Source organism: Lissotriton helveticus, chromosome 3_1, assembly GCF_964261635.1.
Source record: "Lissotriton helveticus chromosome 3_1, aLisHel1.1, whole genome shotgun sequence".
Lineage (NCBI taxonomy): Eukaryota > Metazoa > Chordata > Amphibia > Caudata > Salamandridae > Lissotriton > Lissotriton helveticus.
Genome location: NC_136061.1, coordinates 133559734 through 133582964, shown reverse-complemented (window position 1 = coordinate 133582964; position 23231 = coordinate 133559734). Strand labels below are relative to the sequence as shown.

General features: G+C 45.5%; 1 protein-coding gene across 2 annotated transcripts in view; it reads right to left on the bottom strand.

The window, feature by feature from the left end:
• LOC144822193 (S-adenosyl-L-methionine-dependent tRNA 4-demethylwyosine synthase TYW1-like) overlaps positions 1 to 23231 on the bottom strand; it is a 552654-nt gene that overhangs the window by 140235 nt on the left and 389188 nt on the right. For both annotated transcript variants that reach the window (XM_078679401.1, XM_078679402.1), the window contains exon 11: positions 5438 to 5547. In XM_078679401.1, the coding sequence (XP_078535527.1) occupies positions 5438 to 5547 (110 nt within the window). The remainder of the gene's footprint in view (positions 1 to 5437; positions 5548 to 23231) is intronic.

The following is a 23231-nucleotide window of genomic DNA, read 5'->3' as shown; positions in this document are numbered from 1 at the left end:
GGGTTTGCCTTAATTAATCCGCACATCTACTCGCTTGTCATGAAGAGGAACAGTTTCTTGGTTATACATGCGATCAGTACGGGGTGCTAACTACAATGTACAACATCTACCCACTGAGATATTGCTTAAGTCAGAGATTCATGGAATTCTGATCTATCAATTTCAAATCTATATCAGAGCACACCCAATCACTATATCTATAATCCACCTATTGTAACACACATTCATAGGTCTACAGATACAGGAGTTCTTTCAATACTGTAGTACAGGATTCCAAATTTTCAATCTAAAGAAGGGATCCAGTCACACTCTTCAATCAGATCCATGAATTCTTTTATTTTCCAATCATAGCATTGTTGATAAACAGCAGCCGACGTGCGTTTCGCCCACAGGGCTTTTTCAAGGCTTCAGAATAGGAATAGGATCCAAAGTGTAAACAATGATGAAAATCGAAAATATAGAAGTGATGTCTGTAAAATCACTTTTTGTATCCGAGGTGAGAATAAACGTCCAACATTTATTGATTAATTTCCTCTGTTTAAACGTAATAGCATTTTGTTAGGCGTCTTTCCCTTGAATTAAGTCCCCGTGCCGATCCTGATATATCGTGCAGCTGGGGAATATTGTCTTCATTTGTTTCCAGATTCTCCTCGTCCGTTGTTGCACTGGCATAAGTAAGCCTATTATGGTCTCAATGTGTTATTTGCAAGATTAGGTTCTGCTCTGAATAATGTGACCGACTTAGGGAACAATTCACAAAACAAGAATTCTTACTCAAAGGATTTTAGAAGCATTATCCATACATCATTTATGGATGATCACGGAATGTCTGATGCGCAACAGAAGTAAAACATACCTGTGAACTACATGTGCATAACTTACAAAAAGACTTTGAAAAGAGTAGGCAATGCAAATGATCACAGCCAGCTGTAGGAGAGTAGGGTGTAACAGCCATATACTCTTAAGTGCATTATAATCCTCGCGGTTAATGCTAACTTTGGTTTAGCTTTATTAAAACATGTTGTGTAAGGTGTCAAACACTTTGGAATACTACCCCCCTGCCAGTCCTGGCGGCGGGGGTAGCATTCCACCCTTCTAGAGGGAGAAGATATGTAGGTACTGGTTTACCCGGTTAAAGTTCAACAGAGCCTCAGCATCACAAAATGGATGCTGCTGCCACAGACACGAGTCTGCCCTCCTGCTGCTGGACGAAACTCCGGCAGGGGAGGCCTGGACAATAGGTTTCCTGTCCAGGGATGTGCTGGCACCTCCCCAGACAGGCTTTAGTGTATTGGGGCAGGGAGGGCTGCATTCAGTGATTGCTTTCCAGACACTGCCTGGGACACACTAGGTGCTCCATGCATTTCCCAGTTCAAACCGGTTGCTGGGGCCCTCAGTCCCATCTTTGGCGCGAAACTGGACAAAGGGGAAGGGGTGTAAGCACCCCCACCCCAAGATAACCCATAGGAGGGACCTTGGAGTTAATCCAACCCCTAAACTTACTATAAGTATAGAACCCCAGTTCCTAGGACTTTAGATTACCCTGGATGAAACTCTGCAGCATATATCTTGGACCTTCGACATTCCATATCGACCACCCTGTTCAAACAGGCACCAAAAGCATCTTTGCCGGTCTGCATTTTCGAGGCTCCCACTGGACCCTGAAGAATCTGCGACACAGGACACGGACTTCCAGACATCTGACCCAGACCTTCGCTCACAGCAAAGCTGAGACCCGTGGCGGACACGAGAGACGTGGGCCCGGAACTCCTGGACATCCTGCATTTTGCTACCTGCATCGACTTCACAAGGTATCTCGAAGTTGTGCATTGGGGTGCTTGAAGCCCCAGACCCGAACACCTTTTGCACCGAAGCTCGACGCCCCACACTCCACGAGTGGCCTGTGGACCCGCTTTGTGCATTTCAGCTTAACGCGTCTTCGCGGTTCCTAGTCCGTGAGCCCCAAGAAGACAATCCTTTATTTCAACTTGCTTTCCTGGTTGCTCCAGGCTTGCTCCAACTTCCCAGCAAAGGAGAAGTTCCCCAGACCTTGCTGGTCTGCACCAAAGTCAATCTCGACATCCTGCGCGTGGGTTGCGTTTGCCAAGGCTTGTTGGGTCCAATCCGCACACCGACATCACAGTCAACTAGATTTTTTCTGGGACAACTCGAATCCAGCTCCTGGTCATCTCCGACGCCTCCTGGTCCTCGTGGCTGAAGAGACAAACTTCACCTTTTCACCTGAAATCACGCGGCATCTGGTGGCATCTTTCTATCGCCGTCCTGGTCACTGGCTAGTGGCCCAGGATCGGTCTCCTCTGACTTCAGGTTCTTCAGATCTTCGATCCACCAGGACACTTTTCCTCTGGTCACCTGCAGCACTTCTTCGCAGCTCTCCATTGGAATTGACGACGAAACCCGACACGAACAGACACCTACGAACCAGGCTTCCCTGGGTGAGGTCGCACGAGTACTCCGGGGCTCCCGTGGGTATTGACTCTCCAAGTGTCCTAGTCTAAAAGGGTTCCATCGCAGTTCACCTCCTTGTACCCTTTTTCTTTAAAATTGCAACTTGTTCGTTTCCCATAGAACGTCAATGGTAACCCGCGGCTGTGTTTAGACACTGCACGCATCTCCCGTGGGCCTCCTACTTCCTAACCTTTGGTTGTCCTGAGTAGTCCTAGCAATTCCACAGGCCCTAGGCCTGCTTTCTATTTCTCACGTGGTTCTTATACCACTATTTTAGTATATGGTTTGTCATCCTTTTACTTTCATAAGGCTTCAAATCATTTATATCTGTTACTGTCTAGTGGTTGTTGCAGCTCATCTATTTCACACTAGAATAACGACTTCTCAATAAATGATTATTGAAGAACGTCCAGACAATTTATTCTGTATATCTCTGAGACTAAGTGAGCACGAGTGACTGAGTGAAAAGTAGTAGTACACAGTTTCCACGGTACTGAGGGATCAGGGTTGTCATGTTCGTAGGTTGCCAAGAACTATTCTCTCCTTGGTAAGAGGAGATTCTAGTGACACTGTGAGCTAGCGGATACTGAAAGGCCAACATAATCGGTGGGGCTTAGTACTGTTACTGTTTACTAGGCGCTTATCATTTAAGTGGTAAACTCCCAAATTGCTTCTCACTCATCCAATAGACACAGGCCATGGAGAATACAGCAAAATTACTTCTGCAAGCCTCAGAAAAATCATCAAAGTCTATCAATGACATTGCTACAGACCATCTCTAAATTCTGAATTGCTTATGTCACTTAAGGTATGCGAGAAACCTCTGATCAATGGATTTTGTGAGCTTCCCAGGGACAACAATTCAAAGGTGAGGAATGATATAATTAAATATTCCAACAATATAAATCTCCTCCATGCATTTCAAGGAAATCGAAGCAAAAGATGAACACAAATACACACTGAAAAGTTTGAAAGATTTCCCCATCATTAAGTCGGACAACAGACTATAGAGACTGAGAAAAACCTGAGCCACACTTCTCTCAGATCAACATTACTTGTTGCAGCACAATTAGTGATAGGAACTCAAGAATATGTCTATATCAAGACTGTTTAGAGAAACTTCATATATGACCTACTAAGGATAGGCTGCTCCTCAAAGATGCCCATTCATTTTGATTCTGTTTCTGGTGGCTTTAAAGATCCAAGAAGTCCCAATCATTTCACATATAATTTTTCTCAAGATTCTTCTGGGAGAGTTTATCCTTAGTGCCTACACATTTAGAAAGGCATTAAAGTGATTATCTTCAATTTCTAGTGTGCCTCCATTTATTTGGATTTAATTAGAAAAAATTACGATATTAATACTAGTTTAGATTATACTAAAATGCACTAGCTGCCATCACACTCGTGCTTTAGACAATCTAATGACACTAGAATAAGAATATGTTTATTTATAATCAGAGAGTAGACGCCACCTCTAATTTCAAAAGCCAATGGTGGCTTTTCAAATAGTTACAGTGGAACTTGACTGCTAATAAAATTCATTGAAGTATATTTCTTACACTTCCAATCCATCTAAATTTGACAATTATGCAATATTTATTAGCAAATGAATCAGATATTTCACCTGCAGAAATAAATACCAGACATCAGTGATTGGTTTTTCCCACTTTAGTAGATGAAGAATCCTACATACAGATGGAAGACTGGACGGTAAGTGAATAAGCTTAAATGACCAAACACAGATATACGTACATTTTATCCTATGGAAAAAGTACAAATGCATTACAGCAGTAATTAGATACAAGTTTGAAACTTGCCTACAAATATAAATTCTCGCAAAGCTGGTCAAATTATATACCAGTCATTCCAGAAATTATCTCTGTTGTCCAGTGAAATAATGCTTTATTGATGGAGCACTTTGTAGGCAGTAGGCGGTGCAATGGTATTTAAAAATCAACCTTTAGAGGCTCTTTATTCCCTTTTTTGGGGTAAAAGTGATGAACTAATAGCAGAGTGTGCTCTGAGGAGATGTGCTTTTGAGGAGTTGTGAGCAATATAAGCAGAATAGTATTTTGCATACGGTCTATGCTTTTTGTGGAGTGCTTGGAACCGTCTAACAGTATGAACACTTTAAAACATTGAAATAAACATTCCACCCCGGGCTTTTTGCGGACAGGTGTAAAACACCTGTTCGCCCATAAACATCAGCACCAGGAATATGCACATAATAGTATCAAACTACTCCCCATCAAATGAAAACAACTTATCGTTTAACGGTCAATCATTCTCGAAGAGGGGGCTTTATTATAGCCTTATACCGGCTATTAAAGGCTCGCTGCAGTGTTAAAGGCCCGAGGCGAGGGACTTTAACAAAGCAGCGGGACTTTAATAGCCGGTTTAGCCCTGCTACGAAGGGCTATAAGGCTATTGGAACATTCTGCCACTAGAGGGCAGAATGTTCTAATAAATTAAACAAAGCCTTCTGGTAGCGCGAGGGGATTAAAATCCCCCCAGGCTCCCTGAAGCCTTTGTTCACAGCTAGAGCGGTGAACAAAGAAACATTGGAATGTTGGAGCTCCCGACTTATACCAGCCATTATAAGCCCGGAGCACTCCATTGTTTTCAATGGAGCTCCCAACATTCCAATGTTCTAATAGAGTCTATGACATGAACATTATCCTTGTAGATACTTTTACCACTGAAAGGGTTTAATTTTACAAGGGCTCACTCTGAGGCGCCATCTACGTTCCAAAAGAAAGTTTTCAGTGTTCCTGGCCACTTACCTTTCTGACTATGTGGAACAGGCAGAGGTCACAATGTTGATTTCACTGCATTTTTAATAACAAAACACCGACATAAAAGATCAGAGCATTAGGCCCAACAGTGACCTAGTTGTGTTCACAAATATTAATCTGTGCTATAAATTTACTACTAACAAAATCAACTTAATAGGATACTAAAATACCTTTGAACTGCTTTATCAGGTTCTGGTGATTGTCAATAGCTTCCTGTAAAATCTTTTCTGGCTGGTCCATCTGCCACCGCCATTCTGTGCCAACTGGGTTTGTGTGATGTCTAGAAAGCACAAGTAGTGTTAGTTGTTAAATAATTAATTTCTCTGCTTCCCAAAACGAAGAGATGGTAAGTGCATAATCATTTTTAAAAGTACTTTTCATAAAATAACACTATTTCCATTTGTCAACAGCGTACATGCCACATTCTTAAGCTAGGATTTGGTAATGTTGAAATCATTAAAAAGGCAGTCACTAGCAGAACGCACAACCGTATATATATATAAACATAAAAAGTGACCATATAGTAGTTCTTGTACACTGAAATGAGCTACAGGTATTGAAATGCGGTACAGTCAGATTAAAAATAATGATCAGAATGTTTCAAAGGACGCTGAACCAAACGCTCTGAGTGAAAGGCAAGTTCATTTAGCTATTCATGGTATGCAGTCCAACTGAAGACCAAAATTAACAGTACTCAGCAAGTAGCTGTCCCCTAGAGACCAACAAATACGAAGAAATGGTAAATGAATTGAGCAGCACTTTCAGATTATTAGCACAAAAGTCTAGGAATAATTTACAACTACTGAGATTTAACATAGTGTCCAAAGCAATCTCGCTTCCTTGTGCTTAGCGCTTCTTCCTTGACTCTGCCTGCCTTTACTATCACCGTTGCTGTGCATGATGCCTTTTAATTTGTTCTCGCGCAGCCAGTTATTTCAACTGTGCCTGTCATTTGCCCGCTACATTGTATTCCATCTTTGTCTGTGCACTTTTCCAGCCAGTCGGCGCTTTTCTGTACATTGTGTTCCGTTTTCTGTCTAAGCCTCGTCATTTTGGATTTGTGCTATTTTGCCATTTGTGGAACTGTTACATTTAGCCTGCCATACTTGTATCGCATTTGATCTTCGTGCCCCTGAGCCGCTCGCTCATCCCTCCATTCACTACTTACCCCTGCCTGTCACTTTCCGCCTCCCTGCACCCCTCCCCCATTCCAGGACCTATTTAGTTGTGGCCAAAGTGTAGTCACCAGCGCGTCAAAGGCAAGCCCATCTGCACCAGCACTAGGCACCCTGGATCTCCTGCTACCGGCAGCTATACCACCGCAGACCTCTGAGCCCTGGATCCCGGGTGTATCAACAACTGCTGCTGCCGCACATCTCCGCGGACTATTCTCCTGCCAACACTGCCACTTCACTTGCAGCACCAGAGCAACAAAGAACACCAGAGACACTGCAAACAGGACTGCGTTCATCAGGCCGATTGTGACCCCCCACGGCACGACTCCAGTGCATTCTTCTCATGGCACGATCGCTCAGCAAACACATCATGGAGATTGGGAACATGATCTCATCCCTCACTCTGGACGTCACCTTCCTCACAGATACAGGTCTAAACCCCGCCTAAGCGCCGAACATCGCCATTGACACCCAAGAAGGCTACAAGATAACACACTGGGACCGGACCAACATAAACAGAGGTGGAACTGCCATCATCTACAAGGACACCATCTGCTGCACGACCTCCTCAGACGACTGGACCACAATAATGGAGTATCTCAACCTCCAACTTCACACAGACGGGAAAAGCACCATCAAAGGCACCCCCTTGCCTACAGACCACCAGGACCACGCCCCAGGTTCTGCAACGTCATCCCTGACCTCATCGCCGTCGACTCCAAGCACTACATCTTCCTGGGGGATCTTAACTTCCACTTAGAGGACCCCAGCAACACCTGCACATTGTGCCTTCTAGAAAGCATGAGCAACATCGGCCTCAAGCAACTTGCCACTGAACCCACCCAAATCCTAGGACACGCACTCTACCTCATTTTCACATCCAGCGACATAGTCAAGTACAAACACATCACACGGCTCACCTGAACCTTCCAATATAGCATCCACAGTGGCTCAGGACCTACCTACACTGGCACCATGCCCCCTAGCTTTGCACACAGAAACTGGAAAAAGATATCTAAAGACCAGTGGAACAACACTATTAACTCCCACCCACCAGACACAATGTCCCAACTAGAACAGGCTGCGAAGAACTTCTCCCAGTGAAACACAGAATGAGCAACATAATCGCCCCTCTCCAATCCCCCAAATCCAAAGGAGCGGCCAGAAGAGCCAGCTTGTTCACCCCGGAGCCGCAATCCTTTAAAAGCAACTGTTGGCAACTATAAAGGGAGTGGCAGCAAAGGGACACCTTCAAAACAGCACTGAACCAGTACCACGATTCCTGAAAAAAACAAAGAAGCATGCACGAACAGACCGCATGGAAGGCAGCATGGAGCTTTTAACCATCATGGAGGAATTCTCCAACCCCACAGCCGCCGAGATGATCATCACCCCCCTCCCAAGAACTGCGAGACACCCTGGTGGACTTCTTCTACGACAAGATCTCAGTCTTCTATGAAAACTTCAAAACCCAACGCCATGCCAACATCATCATCAACCTGCTCACACCCACGAACACAAACCTCGAACACCTGTTCACCTATTGGGACCCTCTCACGGCTCAAGCCACACCTCCGTGTACTCTGGAGCAGGATTATTGACGACGAGCTCAAGAAAGACCTGAACACCTCCATCACATCGTCATCCGTCCCTGAGAACTGGTTAACAAGCTGAAGTGAGGCCCCTCTTGAAGAAACCATACGCCAACCCAGCAGAACTGAAGAACTACCAGCAATTCTGCCTGCTCCCCTTTCCAGCGTGGATTCTGGAAAAGGCAATTAACTAGCAAATCACTGAACACCTGGAACACAACAACCTCCTCTACCCCTCTCCATATGGATTCAGAATCAACCACTGTACAGAAACAGCCCTGATCACAGCCACTGAAGACATCAGGTCCCTCCTGGATCGTGGGGAAATGGCAGCCCTCAACATCCTAGACCTATCTGCCATCTTTGACACCGTCTCACATTACATCTTGATCAACAGACTCAACCACATCGGAAATCTAGGGTGATGCCTCATATCTCATCAGAAGAAGCAAAATAATCAGTCTCCTATCATTCGCCTCGGAACTTAAGAAGATCATCTGTGGCGTCTCCCAAAGATTGTCCCTCAGGCCCACCATCTTCAAGATGTACATGACCCACAAGGCCAACACCGTCAGATTGCACGGACTCATCACCTACATCAATGAAGCCCAGGTCACCCTCTCGCTGTCAGAAGACCCCTCCACCACCAAAGCCAACTTCCACAGATGTATGATGAACGTCGCCATCTAGATGAGACAGCTGTCTCAAGCTCAACACGGGCAAGACAGAAGTCCTCATCTTTGGGAACAACACCTCGCCATGGAACGACGCATCATAGCCCGCACCCCTGCCAACCACCCCGCCCGACACCCCTCCCGACAGACTACAACCACAACTTCAGAAAAAAATTTAGATAGTGAGCCATCAACGAAGAAACAGGTAAACAGTCTCATCCTCCTGCTTCCACACCTCACGCATGCTCTGCAAGATCTTCAGGTGGCTCCCAGTCAACACCAGAAAAACTTGTCACCAGCAGGCAGAACTACGGAAACACACTCTATGAAGGAATCATCACACATCTCCTGAAGAGACTACAAACAATCTAAAACTTAGCGGCAAGACTCATCTTAGACCTCCCCAGATAGACCCACAACACTTTGCATATCAAGCAACTAGACTGTCTCCCCAATCCAGAACAGGTGCCAGTACAAGATACTGACCCACGCATATAAAGCCCTGCACAACAAAGGAACAGCATACATCAACAAACGAATGCAAAACTCCTAACCGCGGCTGACCTAAGGTTCAGCACATCAATCCCTGCTGGTAAAATTTTTTAGTTCTGTGCATCTACTTCTGGCACTTGCCGCCCTTGAGTGCCACTGAGATCCAGAGAGAACAAAGTCTTTGTAGAAAAGGAAGGTGCATCAGAAATGAAGTTTAAGTCATACTTAAGTCCATCCAGTTAGTTTTATTGGTGACAAAAGTAAAAGTGGCCATCAGCCAATGTGTTTCATTCCTTTGACCAAAGAAACTTCCTCAGGGCTAAAACAATGATATAAGACACAGTATAAGAATTCACACAAATACCCAAATTTACATGTAGTACTCTAAAGTATCTACAGAATAAAACAAATCAACTAAGAGATGACGCACATACACCCATTGTAAAATTAAAATTACAGACAATCAGATCTCGAGACAGCTCACACAACAATTATATACAAACATATAGAACTCATTTACAATCATATGCACAGTAATACATACATCGCATGGACACCATGTCTGTTCTATGCAGACATTATCAATGTATCAGTACTTGGAAAGGCATACATTCATAGATGGCTTTTGAACACAGAATTTGAAGGCTACTTGTGTATAGGTAGCAATAAGATAAATGTTTCCAATTCAAATTTGATATGAAAGGATAAAAGAGAAAGGCAAAAATGGGAAAAAGGATCAGAGGAAAGGTTCCAAACCAATTACAAATGTAGCCAGATAAACATAAAATCTCACCTCAGTCATCTAATGTCATCCGTGTTTTTCTAACAGTCAGGAGATCACTCCATAATACAGGTCAAACAAATCAGTTCCTGAATTGTGATCTGTAGTAGTAAAAACCCCGTACAGTACTGATATTTTTTTTGGCACCAGCACCATTTAAATAAGATACTGACATAACATACTTGATTAAGGACCAGATTTGGGTTGCTCCCTGTTTTTAATCATTTTTGGATCACATTAGGCCAGATGTAGTACACCTGAAAGATTTGATCCAGTCTGTATTGGATGTCCATTGAGCGCATTTCTTTCACTGCGCCAGCGTCAGAGAAGATCTATAAGGTTGTGCAGTGCCGTACTTAAGGGGTTGTTACTCCGACAGATCACAATTCAGGACCAGATTGCCTTTCCAGGTACTGATCAATTGAGAATGTCTGCAGAGATCAGACATGGTGTCCATGCCATGTGTGTAATACTCTACATAGGATTGAAAATAAGTTGTTGTTTTTTTTTTCAAATTATTTTTATTGGGTTGTCAATGAAAAGAACATTATAAATGATAACAATGATAATGACAATTATAATGACAATTATAACGAAATAGAAAGCAAGGAAGAACTACAAAAGAAGAAGAAAATGCCAGGAGGTTACAAATTAAGTGGCAGTTATAATTGCGGTTAGGGTAGAGATACAGATGGTCTTTATATATCACATTCTTCAGTCGGTCTAAGATAAAGTTACATTGTAGGAGTATAATTAAGGACATAAAAGTATGTATACAATGCACTTTAAGGATATCATGTTAGAATATCAATTACAGTAGTATAGTAATCCCAGTCCAATATCCTAAGTACGAACTTAATGTCAATACATCAATTAACAAGAAACTCTCACATATCTGCCCACATCGAATCCGACTGTAATATAAAGACATAATGGGGTAGCGTGAGGGAAGTCCTGTGTGAACGATCCTTATGTGAAGGGACAGGCGAGAGCACACATGTTTGTGGTCGAGATCCATAGGGACGGTGTTTGTGCAATGGTAGTCATCGAGAGTTCAGTAGAGTGAATGTGTTAGTTTATTGGGACTTATGAGTTTCACGGAGGGTCATATTTAAAGGAAAAGGCATCAAAGGACTTCCATAACTTTGTTTATGGGGGACACCAGGGCAAAGAGTGTGGAGAGATATTTATCAGCCCCTCTGAGAAAGGACAACCATTCTTGCCACATTCTGAAGGAGACATCTTTGGAGTTCTTCCATTTATTAAGTACTATTTTGCAGGCAAGTGTAAGCATTAGGTCTAACAGATAGAGGTCATTCTTATCCCGTAGCATTTGATCTAGAAATCCCAGAAGGATGTAGGAGAATTACCGGGGGCGGTGGGGGGGTCGATCTTGAATGTTTTGTTTATACACTTGTATATTTTGATGGGTCCAATATGTTCTATTCATTAGCTTAAGTTCCGTTTGGGATAGTACTGGAGAGATTTTATTTGAAAAGGGAGTTGTATTTATCTTGTCCCAGTCGAAGGGGATGTTTCTAGTGTTAGATTCAGATTCCCATTTTATCTCGCTTCTCAAGTGAGATTAGTGTCGTTTTGGGAATAAAAGTTTGTAGATTTTAGATACAGTGTGCTCTGACTTTAGTAGCTGGAGTATCCTTGGGAGGATTGACAGGTCGGTGGGTAGAAATGAAGATAACGGGAGCTGTGCCTTTTGTTTCAGAAATGTATAAAAATCTAAGGAGTCTAAACCAAACCGTGAATGTAATTCGGAGAAGGGAGTTTCCCTGTAAAGAGGTGTTTGCCGTTTTGTGACCAATTTCCCCAGAATAACATTTCGCAATCCAACTTCAGTTAAGGGTTGCGCCACAGAGAGGCTAAGTTGGAGTTGTTGACTTTTACCGCTGACCTTTGATCCAGACATAGTAGGGATCTTCTACACACATACAGCTGGTCACACTCTAGACCTTATTTTTACGAACTTACCAGGCCTCTCCACCCTTGCCCCCCTCCCTGTGACATGGTCGGAGCATTTTATCATTCCTTTTAACCTTAAATTCCCACCTACCACGGCCCCCATATGCAGGACAGAGAAGGTGGGAAGAAAGTGGTTCAAAGTAACGCTCGAAGCGATAGAGCTGGCATTAGCTGAGCTCAAATGGCAACCATCCATAGACATAAATGTGGACGTAGCAAACCTAAACCAATACTTTACCACGGCCATTGAGAGCATCGCTCCCTTTACTGTTCTCTCATCAGCCAGAAGTAAACCTTCTGCACCCTGGTTCTCCCAGTTGTTACGGGAAGAAAAAAGCAAATGTAAACGGTTAGAACGTCTTTGGCGCCGTACCTACGATCCAGTTGCCAAAACAACGTATAGAGTGGCGCTAAAAAAAATTCACAAAACTAAACAAAGTATTATGAGAGAATATTTTGCCAGCAAAATTAAATCCGCAGACAACTCAGTTAAGGTGCTCTTTCAGATTGTGAAAGATTTCACCAACCCCTGCGGCCCTCACTCACACGACAGAGCCCTGCCAAGAGCTCTGGATCGGATTTTTTCCACGAGAAAATTACTCTCATCTACGCTTCATTCAATGCAGCGAATAGGTCCGACGCAGAGGTCACACCTCCCACGCATCCTCCAGCTAAGGACATAAGGCTGAGCGCGTTCAAACCTATCACCTTAGACGCAGCATTGAATAAATTACAGCTATGTAAATCAGGTTCAACCCTAGATCCTATGCCCGCTCAAGTGTTTACTGCAGTAGCTCCTGCGATTGTACAACCCCTTGCAACAATATGGAACTCCTCCCTCTCATCAGGTCAGTTCCCGGAGACATAGAAACAGGCCATTCTTATCCCCCTCCTGAAAAAACCCGAGGCTGACCCTGCTGTATTCAGCAACTATCGCCCTATATCACTGCTCCCAAAACCAGCTAAAATCCTGGAAAACATAGTCCAAGAACAACTCTCCGACTATTTAGAAACCAATGAACTTTTACAAGAATCACAATCCGGATTTAGGACCGGGTATAGTACTGAGACAGCACTTCTGGAGGTCTCAGAGACCGTGCGGGAGAGTGTGGACAGGGGAGAGGTAGCCATGCTTGTGCTCCTCGACCTGTCCGCAGCTTTCGACACGGTCTCCCACGCCATCCTCTTGAACAGACTCCTAGAGATGGGGATTTGTGATACCCCGCTAGCCTGGATCACCTCCTTTTTGACGGACCGCACACAACAAGTTTGGTGCCGACCGTTTTGGTCTAAAGACAAGAAACCGCTTGGCTGTGGGGTGCCCCAAGGATCTGCCCTCAGTCCTCTTTTTTTTAACGTTTATGTCGCACCCCTGGTGTGAGAAGTTGGCCTGATGTATGATGTCTCCAATTCTGGGGGCACCTTATATCACTCCAAACAATCCCTTATGGTGGTGGTTGTAAGTCAAACTTATAGACAAGCTATCATAGGGGTAGCATGGACTAAGCAGCCTTAAAGGCTTAACTTCAGAGGGCGAGTGACGCGAGCTGTTTTACCATATACAATCCTGTAATACAAAATGAAAGGACACCACAAAAGTTATATATTATCAAAATATATGTATTTATTCTCAGAATAATCCCCACTACTCTTTATGAGCAATGAAGCACAAGCATTTAAATAAAAGCACAGTTAAAAATAGACAAGTTGCACGTTTTGGATGAGGCCGTATATGCATAAAGTGGTATAACAATCACTAATCAATCTGGGGTAAGGCCTAGGGCCTTGGGAATCGCTTGGACTACGATGCACTAACAGCAGTTAGGGCGGGAGTAGCCCGCGGAATTCGGGTGCAGTGCAGAAAGCACAAGCATGCACCAATGCAAAGTCAATGGTGCGTAAAAGTTATCGAGTTACAGTTTTAAGAGTCTTCTGACTGGCCTAGAAGGACAAAACTTTAGACTTAGACACTAGAGGTGTAAAACACTACAGGAGCACCGGCGTTCAAGAGTTACCTCACCCACAGGAAGCGGGTGCACAGGTGCAGAGGTGTGTCTGGTTTCGTCACGAAGATCTAGGGTGCCTGGAGATGAAGATGCTGCAGGCGTCCAGAAGAGAAGTGTCCGGTGCGATCCAAGGGTGGATCGAAGTTGTAGAGTACCTGAAAGCAGAGGGGACAGAGTCTGGGTCACTAGCCAGTGACCAGGAAGGAACCAGGCAATGTCGGGCGCAATCAGGTCGATGTCGTGTAGCTTCTCTCCGCTGCCACGTGGTCTCTGGGGCACAGAGGATGTCCTGGAGTGAATCACGAGCTGTCCCACGAAGGCTCTCGCTGTCGGCGGTGTCAGCTTCAAGATCGGAGTCAACAGGCCTTGGCAAATGCAACCCACGCAGGAATCGAAGATGGCTTAACACTCAGACCAGCAAGGTCTGAGCGGGTGCTCCTTTTCAGAGGAGCGAGTGCCAGTCTGGAGCAACCAGACTAGCGGTGTAAATTCAAGGTTTCGTCGGTACTGGGGCCACTAGCCAACAGGCAAGCGACCGGACCAACGCGTCGAGCAGGAAAATGCAAAAGGGCCCCACGCAGCACTCGTCGAGTGTGGAGGGGTGAGCTTCAGTGCACAAGCTGCTCGGGGCTGGAGCTTCTCAGACTCCAATGCACAGCTTCGAGGGGGCCTCGGATGCTGCACGGTCAGCGCTTCATTGTTTCTCCAAGATGGTCGCTCCCACGCTTCAGGTTGCCTCCACGGGTCTCAGCTCTGCAGGGACTGTGGATCGGGCTGTTAGAAGGCAGGCACGCTGGGTCTTGTCGATCTCTGTCGCTCGAGTTCCGGCGGGAACTGCAACAAAGCAAACGTCGAGGTGCTGGATGGTGCCTGTTTGCACAGGGTGGGCACTCCTTGACCACAAGGGAGATTCTTCAGTCTTCCAGGAGGAGTGGGATGTCGAAGGGTCCAGAGTTTCGTTTCATAAGTTTCAGTCAGGATAATCTGATGTGCATTGGCACAGCTCCTGCTTTTAAGTCGAATCAAGGGGCTGGATTACCTGCTAGGTCCCTCCTATGGGTGGGACCTGGGAAGAGGGTGGTTACACCCCTTTCCCTTTGTCCAGTTTCGCGCCAGGACTGGGGCTGGATGGCCCCAGAACCGGTTTGACTGGAATCTGCCCAGGGACACCTTGTGCGCCCCAGGCAGTGTCTAGTTTCATTCAACCCTCCCTGCTACAATCCACTATCTCCTGTCTGGGGTGGTGTGACACCTCCCTGTGACAGGAAACCCTTTGTCCAGGCGTCCTCTGCCGAGTTTCGGTCAGCAGCAGGAGGCCAGACATGTGTCTGTGGCAACAGCATCCATTTTGTGATGCTGGGGCTCTGGTTAGGATTAACCGCGTTTTAGTAAAGTAACATGCCTGCACCCTCTAGAAGGGTGGGATGCTATCCCCATTACCAGGACTGGCAAGGGGATAGTATTCCAATGTGTATGACACCAAACACGACATTTTTTGATAAAGCCAAACCAGAGTTGTAATAACCGTAAGGATTATAATGCACTTAAGAGTATATGGCATGGCAGTATCACTGGAACAGCATTAAGGAATTGGTCCCAACACTGCAGTCAGGCTCAGCTCATGCTAGAGCGCCATCTCACATGAAACCAAGCACTCTGCCTCAAGGACTGTAAAGGCCTGCCATAGGAGTGACTGATAGGTATAGATGTGTCCAGATATAGGTTTAGACATAGGTATACTACATCTAAGCAAGGGGTGAGTACACCACCTTGCCCCAGCTGTGGGAGCAGCCAGTTGTGTCGATTTAAGTACCAGCCAGGGGTGGCAAAAGATATGCTGCAGCCCCTGGTAGGCCTTGGATGCACCTATGCCCTTGGCACCTAGGGTGCACTGGATAGGGGCTGACAAGGTGTCCAGTACCAAATTGGTTATGTACCTATAGTACATGGAGTCCATTTAAAGAGAGAGCAGATAGCCTGGGGCCTTGATTAGCAGGGTCCCAGGCCAACTAAGTCGAAAACCAGCTAAACACAAGGCAAAAAATTTGGGGTAACCATAGTCAGGTATCCACCTTCCTACACCTGGCAAAGGTGATTGAGACATTTGGGGTCAGAGTGGTCTCCTACGCTGACGATACTCAGCTTATTTTCTCCTTCAGAGACCACTCACCCCTAGATTTAAAAAATTTTAGAACCTGTCTTTCCAATATTGTAGCCTGGATGACTCTGAACACGCTAAAACTTAATACTGACAAAACGGAGGTGTTGTTTTTTAATCAAGCGACCCCCCTGTTACCCGCCACCTGGTGGCCTGCGGAACTCAATCCTCCGCCCTCCCCGGTAAAGGTGGCACGCAATCTCGGTGTCCAATTCGACAACGAATTATCCTTTAAATCCCAGATCCAGAAAGTCACCTCGGCATGCTTTGTCAAACTCCACATGTTAAAAAAAATCTCCCCCTTTCTCCCCACTGAGGCACTGAAGACAGTGACTCGCGCCTTGGTCACTTCGCACCTGGACTATGCGAACAGATTGTATGTAGGACTTTCTGCCTACCTTCTACACAGGCTGCAGATCGTGCAGAACGCCGCAGCCAGGCTGATTTGTAAGGTCCCCTACCGCCATTCCATCTCACCTCACCTAAGGAAGTTGCATTGGCTCCCTATCACTGCTCGCGTCAAATTCAAGGCCCTTGTACTTGTTTTCAGGGCTTTGAATGGAAAAGGCCCCAGATACCTCAGACATAGACTAAAAATAGTACAATCGTCTCTTAATCTCAGATCAAACCACCTCCGTCTCTTACTCCCTCCCAGATTCCGCCTTGCTAGAAAGGGTGGTAGAGCATTTGCAGTGGTGGTATCGAAACTTTGGAACTCCCTACCCATCAGGCTTCGTCTCATTGACATCGAATCACAATTCAGGGGCAAACTAAAGACCTTTCTATTTTCCAGCTGCTAAATTCTTTTCCCTCCCGCTTGCAGTCCTCAGCGCCGGGACACCCCCGTTGGGGGTAGCCGTGCGCTCAACAAATGTCAAATAATAATAATATATTTAAAGTGAGGTATGGAAGAGATGTCCATGGTTAGGTGAGCAGGTGAAGGGATTTCGTTGATGATTAACCTTTCTATGTCCACCCATATTGGGGTGTAGTCTGGGTCATTTAATAGCCAGCTAGATCCTTGCTTACAAAGGTACGCAGTTTGATAGTTCCTAAAGTTTGGATGGCCCAAACACCCTTTGTCTTTGGATAGTTGAAGTTTCTTCATGGAAATTCTGGGCCTCTTTCCTTGCCATAGGAACGTGTTGAAAATCTTGTAAATCTTGGTCAAGAAGTCATGCCAGAGTGTTATAGGCAACATACTGATCATGTAGTTTACTAATGGGGTGATCATAATTTTTAATGTCTCTGCTCTTCCCCACCAGGATAAAACATTTTGTGACCAACCGTCTAGTAACGTGGACATTTTTTTGATGAGGGCATTCTCATTAACCTGCAGGGTGGTAACTAGGTCTATTGTGAAATTGAAGCCAAGGTATTTGATACTATATGGTTGCCTTGTAAGGCCCGGGCTGCCAATTATTTCTTTGTCGCCAAGATTGTTGAGCAGTTTTACCTCAGTCTTATCTTTATAGCTTATAACCAGATACTGCGGAGAAGTCTTCTATTGAGGATATTAGGGCAGTAATAGCACACTCCGCACACTCGGAGATGACCAACACGTCATCTGCGTAAGCTGTTACTTTTACCGTTTTGTTGTTGAAGCGTATTCCTGTGATCGGTTTGTTGTTCTGTAGCTGATAGAGAATCAGCTCTATTGCTAATAGGAATAAGGAAGGTGAGAGTGGGTATCCTTTCCTGGTTCCCTACTCTAGCATATAAGATGAGGAAAGGCTCCCACCTGCTGCAACTTTGGCGGACGGGTTAAAATACAGTGCCATTACTATTCAAATAAAATTTCATTACAAGACCGGAGGCTACATTATGCATTTATCCTTTAATAGCAACTCACACAGCCGCACTACATCATAAAGGATAACGTTCTAGAGTTAACAACAAAGGATGTAACCAGGAGATGATCTGCCTCTTTTAAAAGCGGCTCGCCAGCAGATAAGTCACTACTTTCTTTCTCTCTAATAACATCACATTGTGCTCTACCTTTTGTGATAATATCTCGTGTTTTAAGGCTAATTTACGCTTGTTTCTCTCATCTGATGCTTTTTTCATGCTTTATTGCTGATACGATATCAAGATGTCGATTTTGAAATAGTCTATCCCTATTGTGCCTTTTCTCTCCCTTCCAGGGTCTTGTTCCGCTATCCCCGGGGTGGCGCTAGTCCCCACTCCCGCCCCCCCAAGGACTTCCAATTTTTGGACGTCCTTAGTTTTTCGTTAATGTGCCTTCCGCCTGCGTGATCCCGCAGCGGTCCCCCCTTTGACCGTCACTCGCCCGCCCTGTACCGTCACTGCTCCCGGCGATCCTCCTTCGCCTCAGCCCTTCGCTTCCCCGGCGATTTCTTCGCCTTTTTTCTTCTCGGAGCGGACGCCGCTTGGAGGAAGGCACCTTAGCAACGCCCGCGTTGCGTGCCTCTCCTCCCAAGCGACTTTCCTTTCCCCGGCGGCTGAGCTCGAGCGCTCCTCGGCAACTTTGCCAGTTGCTCTGCACCAGCCGCCGGAGGAACTTTCTATTCGTCGCGCTTCGACGCCTTAGCACATATTAACCCTTTGAAAAACGCACAAGTACCTAAATAGAGTTAGAATAGTACCCCAGGTTCCACTACCTACCCCAAAAAAAAAAAAAAACGGGAGTAGTTTCAAAACCCTGAATCAAAAAAAAATATATATATATATTTTTATATATTCAGATATATTAAAAAAAAAAAAAGAGGAGGAGATAGAGAAAAGAGGAGAGAGAGAGGAGAAGCTTATTACTTTACCTGCTTCAACTTATCCCCTTCTGCCCCTTACTACGCCATGTCTGACATGGATTCTGATGACGCCACTGCTAGTTCACCGGCCCCCTTGGACGACTCTCTCAAAAAATTCCTTCAACAGGAAATTAAGTCATGTATGATATCCTCTCTCAAAGAAGTCATGCTCTCCAAAAGACCGTGTGATCCCCAGGATCCTCCCCTACACGGTAAGAGACCCAAGAAGACCAAACATTGCGAAAGCACTGCAGGCCCTAGCGCCTTTCACGGTATAGGAGGTCCTAGCACCTCGCTTTGGATGGGTGGCCACCGCGCCCCACTTGAACCTGATGTCTCTCGGCACACTACCTTGATCGGTGCCCATGGCGGCACAAATGTGTACGGTGTCCCTCGCGACACACTTTGGGATAGTGCTAACGAAAAAAGGAAGAATATTGGTCTTGACTCCTCCTCATCCTCCTTTGATGATAATGCCTCAAAAGACCTTTCAGACAAATTCGTCTTTGACCTGGATGAGGTCCATCATGATTTTAACTCGCAACCTGACCCGGAACCCTCCTCAAAGAATATTATTCTAAATCCTGTTGGAGAGGAGATGTTCTCTCCCCTGAACATCTCTCACCCCAACAGTTCAAAATGGTTCCCGCAGGATCATGTTTCTAAATTTGTTACTCGCTGGTTGAGAAACCTTTTAGATAGAAACACCAGGAATACTATGAGATCTGAATCCCCAGACCTACCATTGATGAGAGGGTCTGTCAAACCCCCAACCTGGATCCTAGTCTTATTAAATTCTTATTTAAGCTAGGGCGAGACCCCAGAAAAGGATTGGAGAGAGCCCTCAAAGGCTGCCAAGACCGCCTCTTGGACGTCCTGGGACCCCTTGTTAGGATCCTTGATATGGCCGAACAATCCCATCTCTCCTCCACACCCTTGAATATTGATCTCGTTCGAGGATGGAGCCAAAGGGCCATCGTTCTCCTTGGCAACGCTAACTCGAGCTTAAATGTTGAACGGAGGAGATCCATTTTAAACAAGATCGACCCTAAATTAGGTGATATGGCGGAGAAAGAACCCTCCCAGAACCCCAAGGGCCTCCTCTTTGGAGAGGACATAATCAATGAAATTGGCAAATACGTATCCACCTTTACTGCCCTTGATAGAGCCCAAAATAACCTGAGACGGGTATTCAACAACAACCTTTTTGGCCAGGCCGGTAGAAGGGGTCGCTCTTCCGGCCGAGGCAACCAACGACCCTATTCATCCTTCAGAGGAACAGCAAGGGGCTCCTACCCCCCGAGACAACCCTTCTTTCCCCAGAGAGGAAGAGGTCCCAGAAACCGTGGCTCAAGAGGTCGAGGTACTCCCAACACCTCCAACTCTACAAGTAAGTACTACTCCTCCTTCTTCTTTCCCCCCCATAGTGGGGGGCAGATTAAAACAGTTCTATCATGTTTGGGACTCAATTACCCAAGACCCATGGGTTCTGGAAACCGTCTTGGGCTTCAGGATAGATTTCTTTCAGATTCCCTTCCAATCACATTTACCCAGACCCTTTGCCCTTCCGGAAGATCAACAAATGATCGTGGAGGAAGAAATCATCTCCATGCTCAAAAAAGACGCAATTGTGGAAGTCCCCTGGTCCGATGCAAGGTTCATAAGCACACTATTTCTTGTTCAGAAAAAGGACAAGGGTTGGAGACCCGTTATAAACCTTCGAGAAGTCAACAAATTTCTAGTTTATCGTCACTTCAAAATGGAGGGTATCCACCTCCTGAGGGATCTCCTTCTCGAAGGAGACTGGTTGGTCAAGTTAGACCTAAAAGACGCCTACTTCACCATCCCTATGTACAAGGAACACCAACCTTTCCTTCAATTTGCTTGGAAAGAACGCCTTTACCAGTTCCAAGCTCTTCCCTTCGGCCTCTCTTCTGCCCCTTGGTGTTTTACCAAGATCATGAAGTGTGTAGTTACAATCCTAAGAGAGAGGGGTATCCGCCTCATCATTTACCTGGACGATATTCTTATCATGTCCCAATCCCATTCAGACCTCCTAAGAGATCTAGAAACTTCCATGAACTTAATAGAGAGCCTGGGATTCATCATCAACAGAGAGAAATCCATTCTCTCTCCCTGCCAAGTTATAGAGTTCCTCGGTTTCACCCTAGACACCTTGAAATGCCTTCTCCTTCTCCCTGCCAAGAAGATTGCCAAGATCCGGAAGGAGATCAGATCCGTGTTGAAACAAGACTCCTTAACTCTCCGCGAACTAGCCAGACTTCTTGGGCTCCTTTCTTCTTCCATCCAGGCTATTTTTCCTGGTCCCCTGAACTATCGCGCGCTTCAGAGAATAAAGAGAAAGGCCCTCAATTCGGGTCTGTGGTATGGGGACCTTGTATCTCTAGACCCAGATGCCAGGGCAGAGCTCTTTTGGTGGCTGGAGAACTTAGACGCCTGGAACGGCAAAGCTATCTTCGGCTCATCCCCAGATTTTGTCCTAGAATCAGATGCCAGCCTTCATGGCTGGGGTGCTCGCTTGGGAGACCAGAACACCGGTGGGGTTTGGACCCTGTCGGAATCCTCTCAACACATAAATTTTCTGGAGTTGACGGCCGGTTTATACGCCCTTATGAGCTTCAAACATTCCATCCAAGGGAGATCCGTTGTTCTGAAAATGGACAACATTTTCGCCGTGGCCTATATCAATCGCCTTGGAGGGACGAGGTCCGCAGATCTCTCCAACCTTGCCAGGAAACTTTGGATGTTCTGTATGGAACACAAGATTTCCCTCAGAGCGGAGTATCTTCCCGGGAAATCGAATATTTCTGCAGACTGGAATTCAAGATTCCTCATAGACTTCTCGGACTGGAAACTCGATGTGAACGTCTTCAATTCCCTCTTCCACTTTTGGGGTCCCATGGACGTGGACTTATTTGCCAGCAGACTTACCTTCCAACTTCCCAACTATTTCAGTTGGATGCCGGACCCGGGCGCTCTTGCCGTGAACGCGTTTCTCCAACCTTGGTCCCACTTCCTGGGTTATGCCTTCCCTCCTTTCGCCATGATTCAGAGGGTTCTTCAGAAGGTCAGATTGGAACAATGCCTTCTGATCCTAATTACTCCGTCCCAGGCATTGTTCCCGACAGCCCTGGAACTAGCATGCGACATTCCCTTTCTGATCCCAGCCTCCCCAGGTCTGGTCTCAAACGCAGACGGCGAAGATCATCACCTTATTCTCGAGGGGAATTTGAACCTTCTTGCCTGGAAGGTGTCAGGCAATCTAACGAGCTGTCTGGACTTTCGTCGACAGCTCTCTCTCTCCTTGGAGAATCCTGGGCCCCTGGAACACACCTTAGATACAACAACATTTGGAAGAAATGGTTTCATTGGTGCCTGGAAAGGAGTTTGGATCCCGTGGAGACTCCTGTCGTGAATATCGTAAATTTCCTGGTCGAACAATTCGACAGAGGCCTCTCCTATCGCTCTATTAATTGCTTCAGATCCGCAATTTCTGCTGGTCATTCTCCTATCAACGGTAAGTCGGTAGGTAAAAATCCTATTATTTGCAGGGTCCTCAAGAGTATAAGACTAAGAAGACCCCCTAAACCTAAATACCAGACCCTTTGGGATGTCAAGTCTATTTTAGACCTTTTTTGTTCTTGGCCAGACAATTCTTCCCTCAATAGAAAGTTTCTCTCCTTTAAGCTCGCCACGCTCTTATGTTTAATATCTTGTAGGAGAGTATCTGACATCAGAAGTTTAGACATCTCAAATAGGTGTTATGATATGTTTGGGGTCAAGTTTGAATTGCTAAGAAGAACTAAAACCATGTCAGATTTTATCTTTTATCCTCGTTTTGACAGTTTTCCTAAACTGTGTGTGGTTGCTTGTATGAAAGAATACGAAGCTAGGATGTCTCTCCTACGCCCTCATGATGCAAATCAACTTTTAGTTTCTTTTGTGAAACCTTTCAAACCTGTTTCTTCCACCTCTATTGCTAGATGGGTTAAATCCACCATGAAACTCGCTGGTATAGACCTCTCTAAGTTCCAAGCACATTCTATCAGAGGAGCTATGGCCAGTAAGTCCTTTTGGTCAGGCGGTAAGTTGGATGATATCCTGAAAGCTGCTGACTGGTCAAATGCCAATACCTTTGCTCGGCATTACTGCAAGCCTATCGAGCATATGTCTGAAGTGGTCCTTCGGGGCTACGAACATGCATAATGTAGCCTCCGGTCTTGTAATGAAATTGCGATTCTCCTATTAACATGACCAGAGAATCTGGATTTCATTAAAGACACGGAGGCTGACATTATCCCTCCCTCCTCCCTTTTCAAC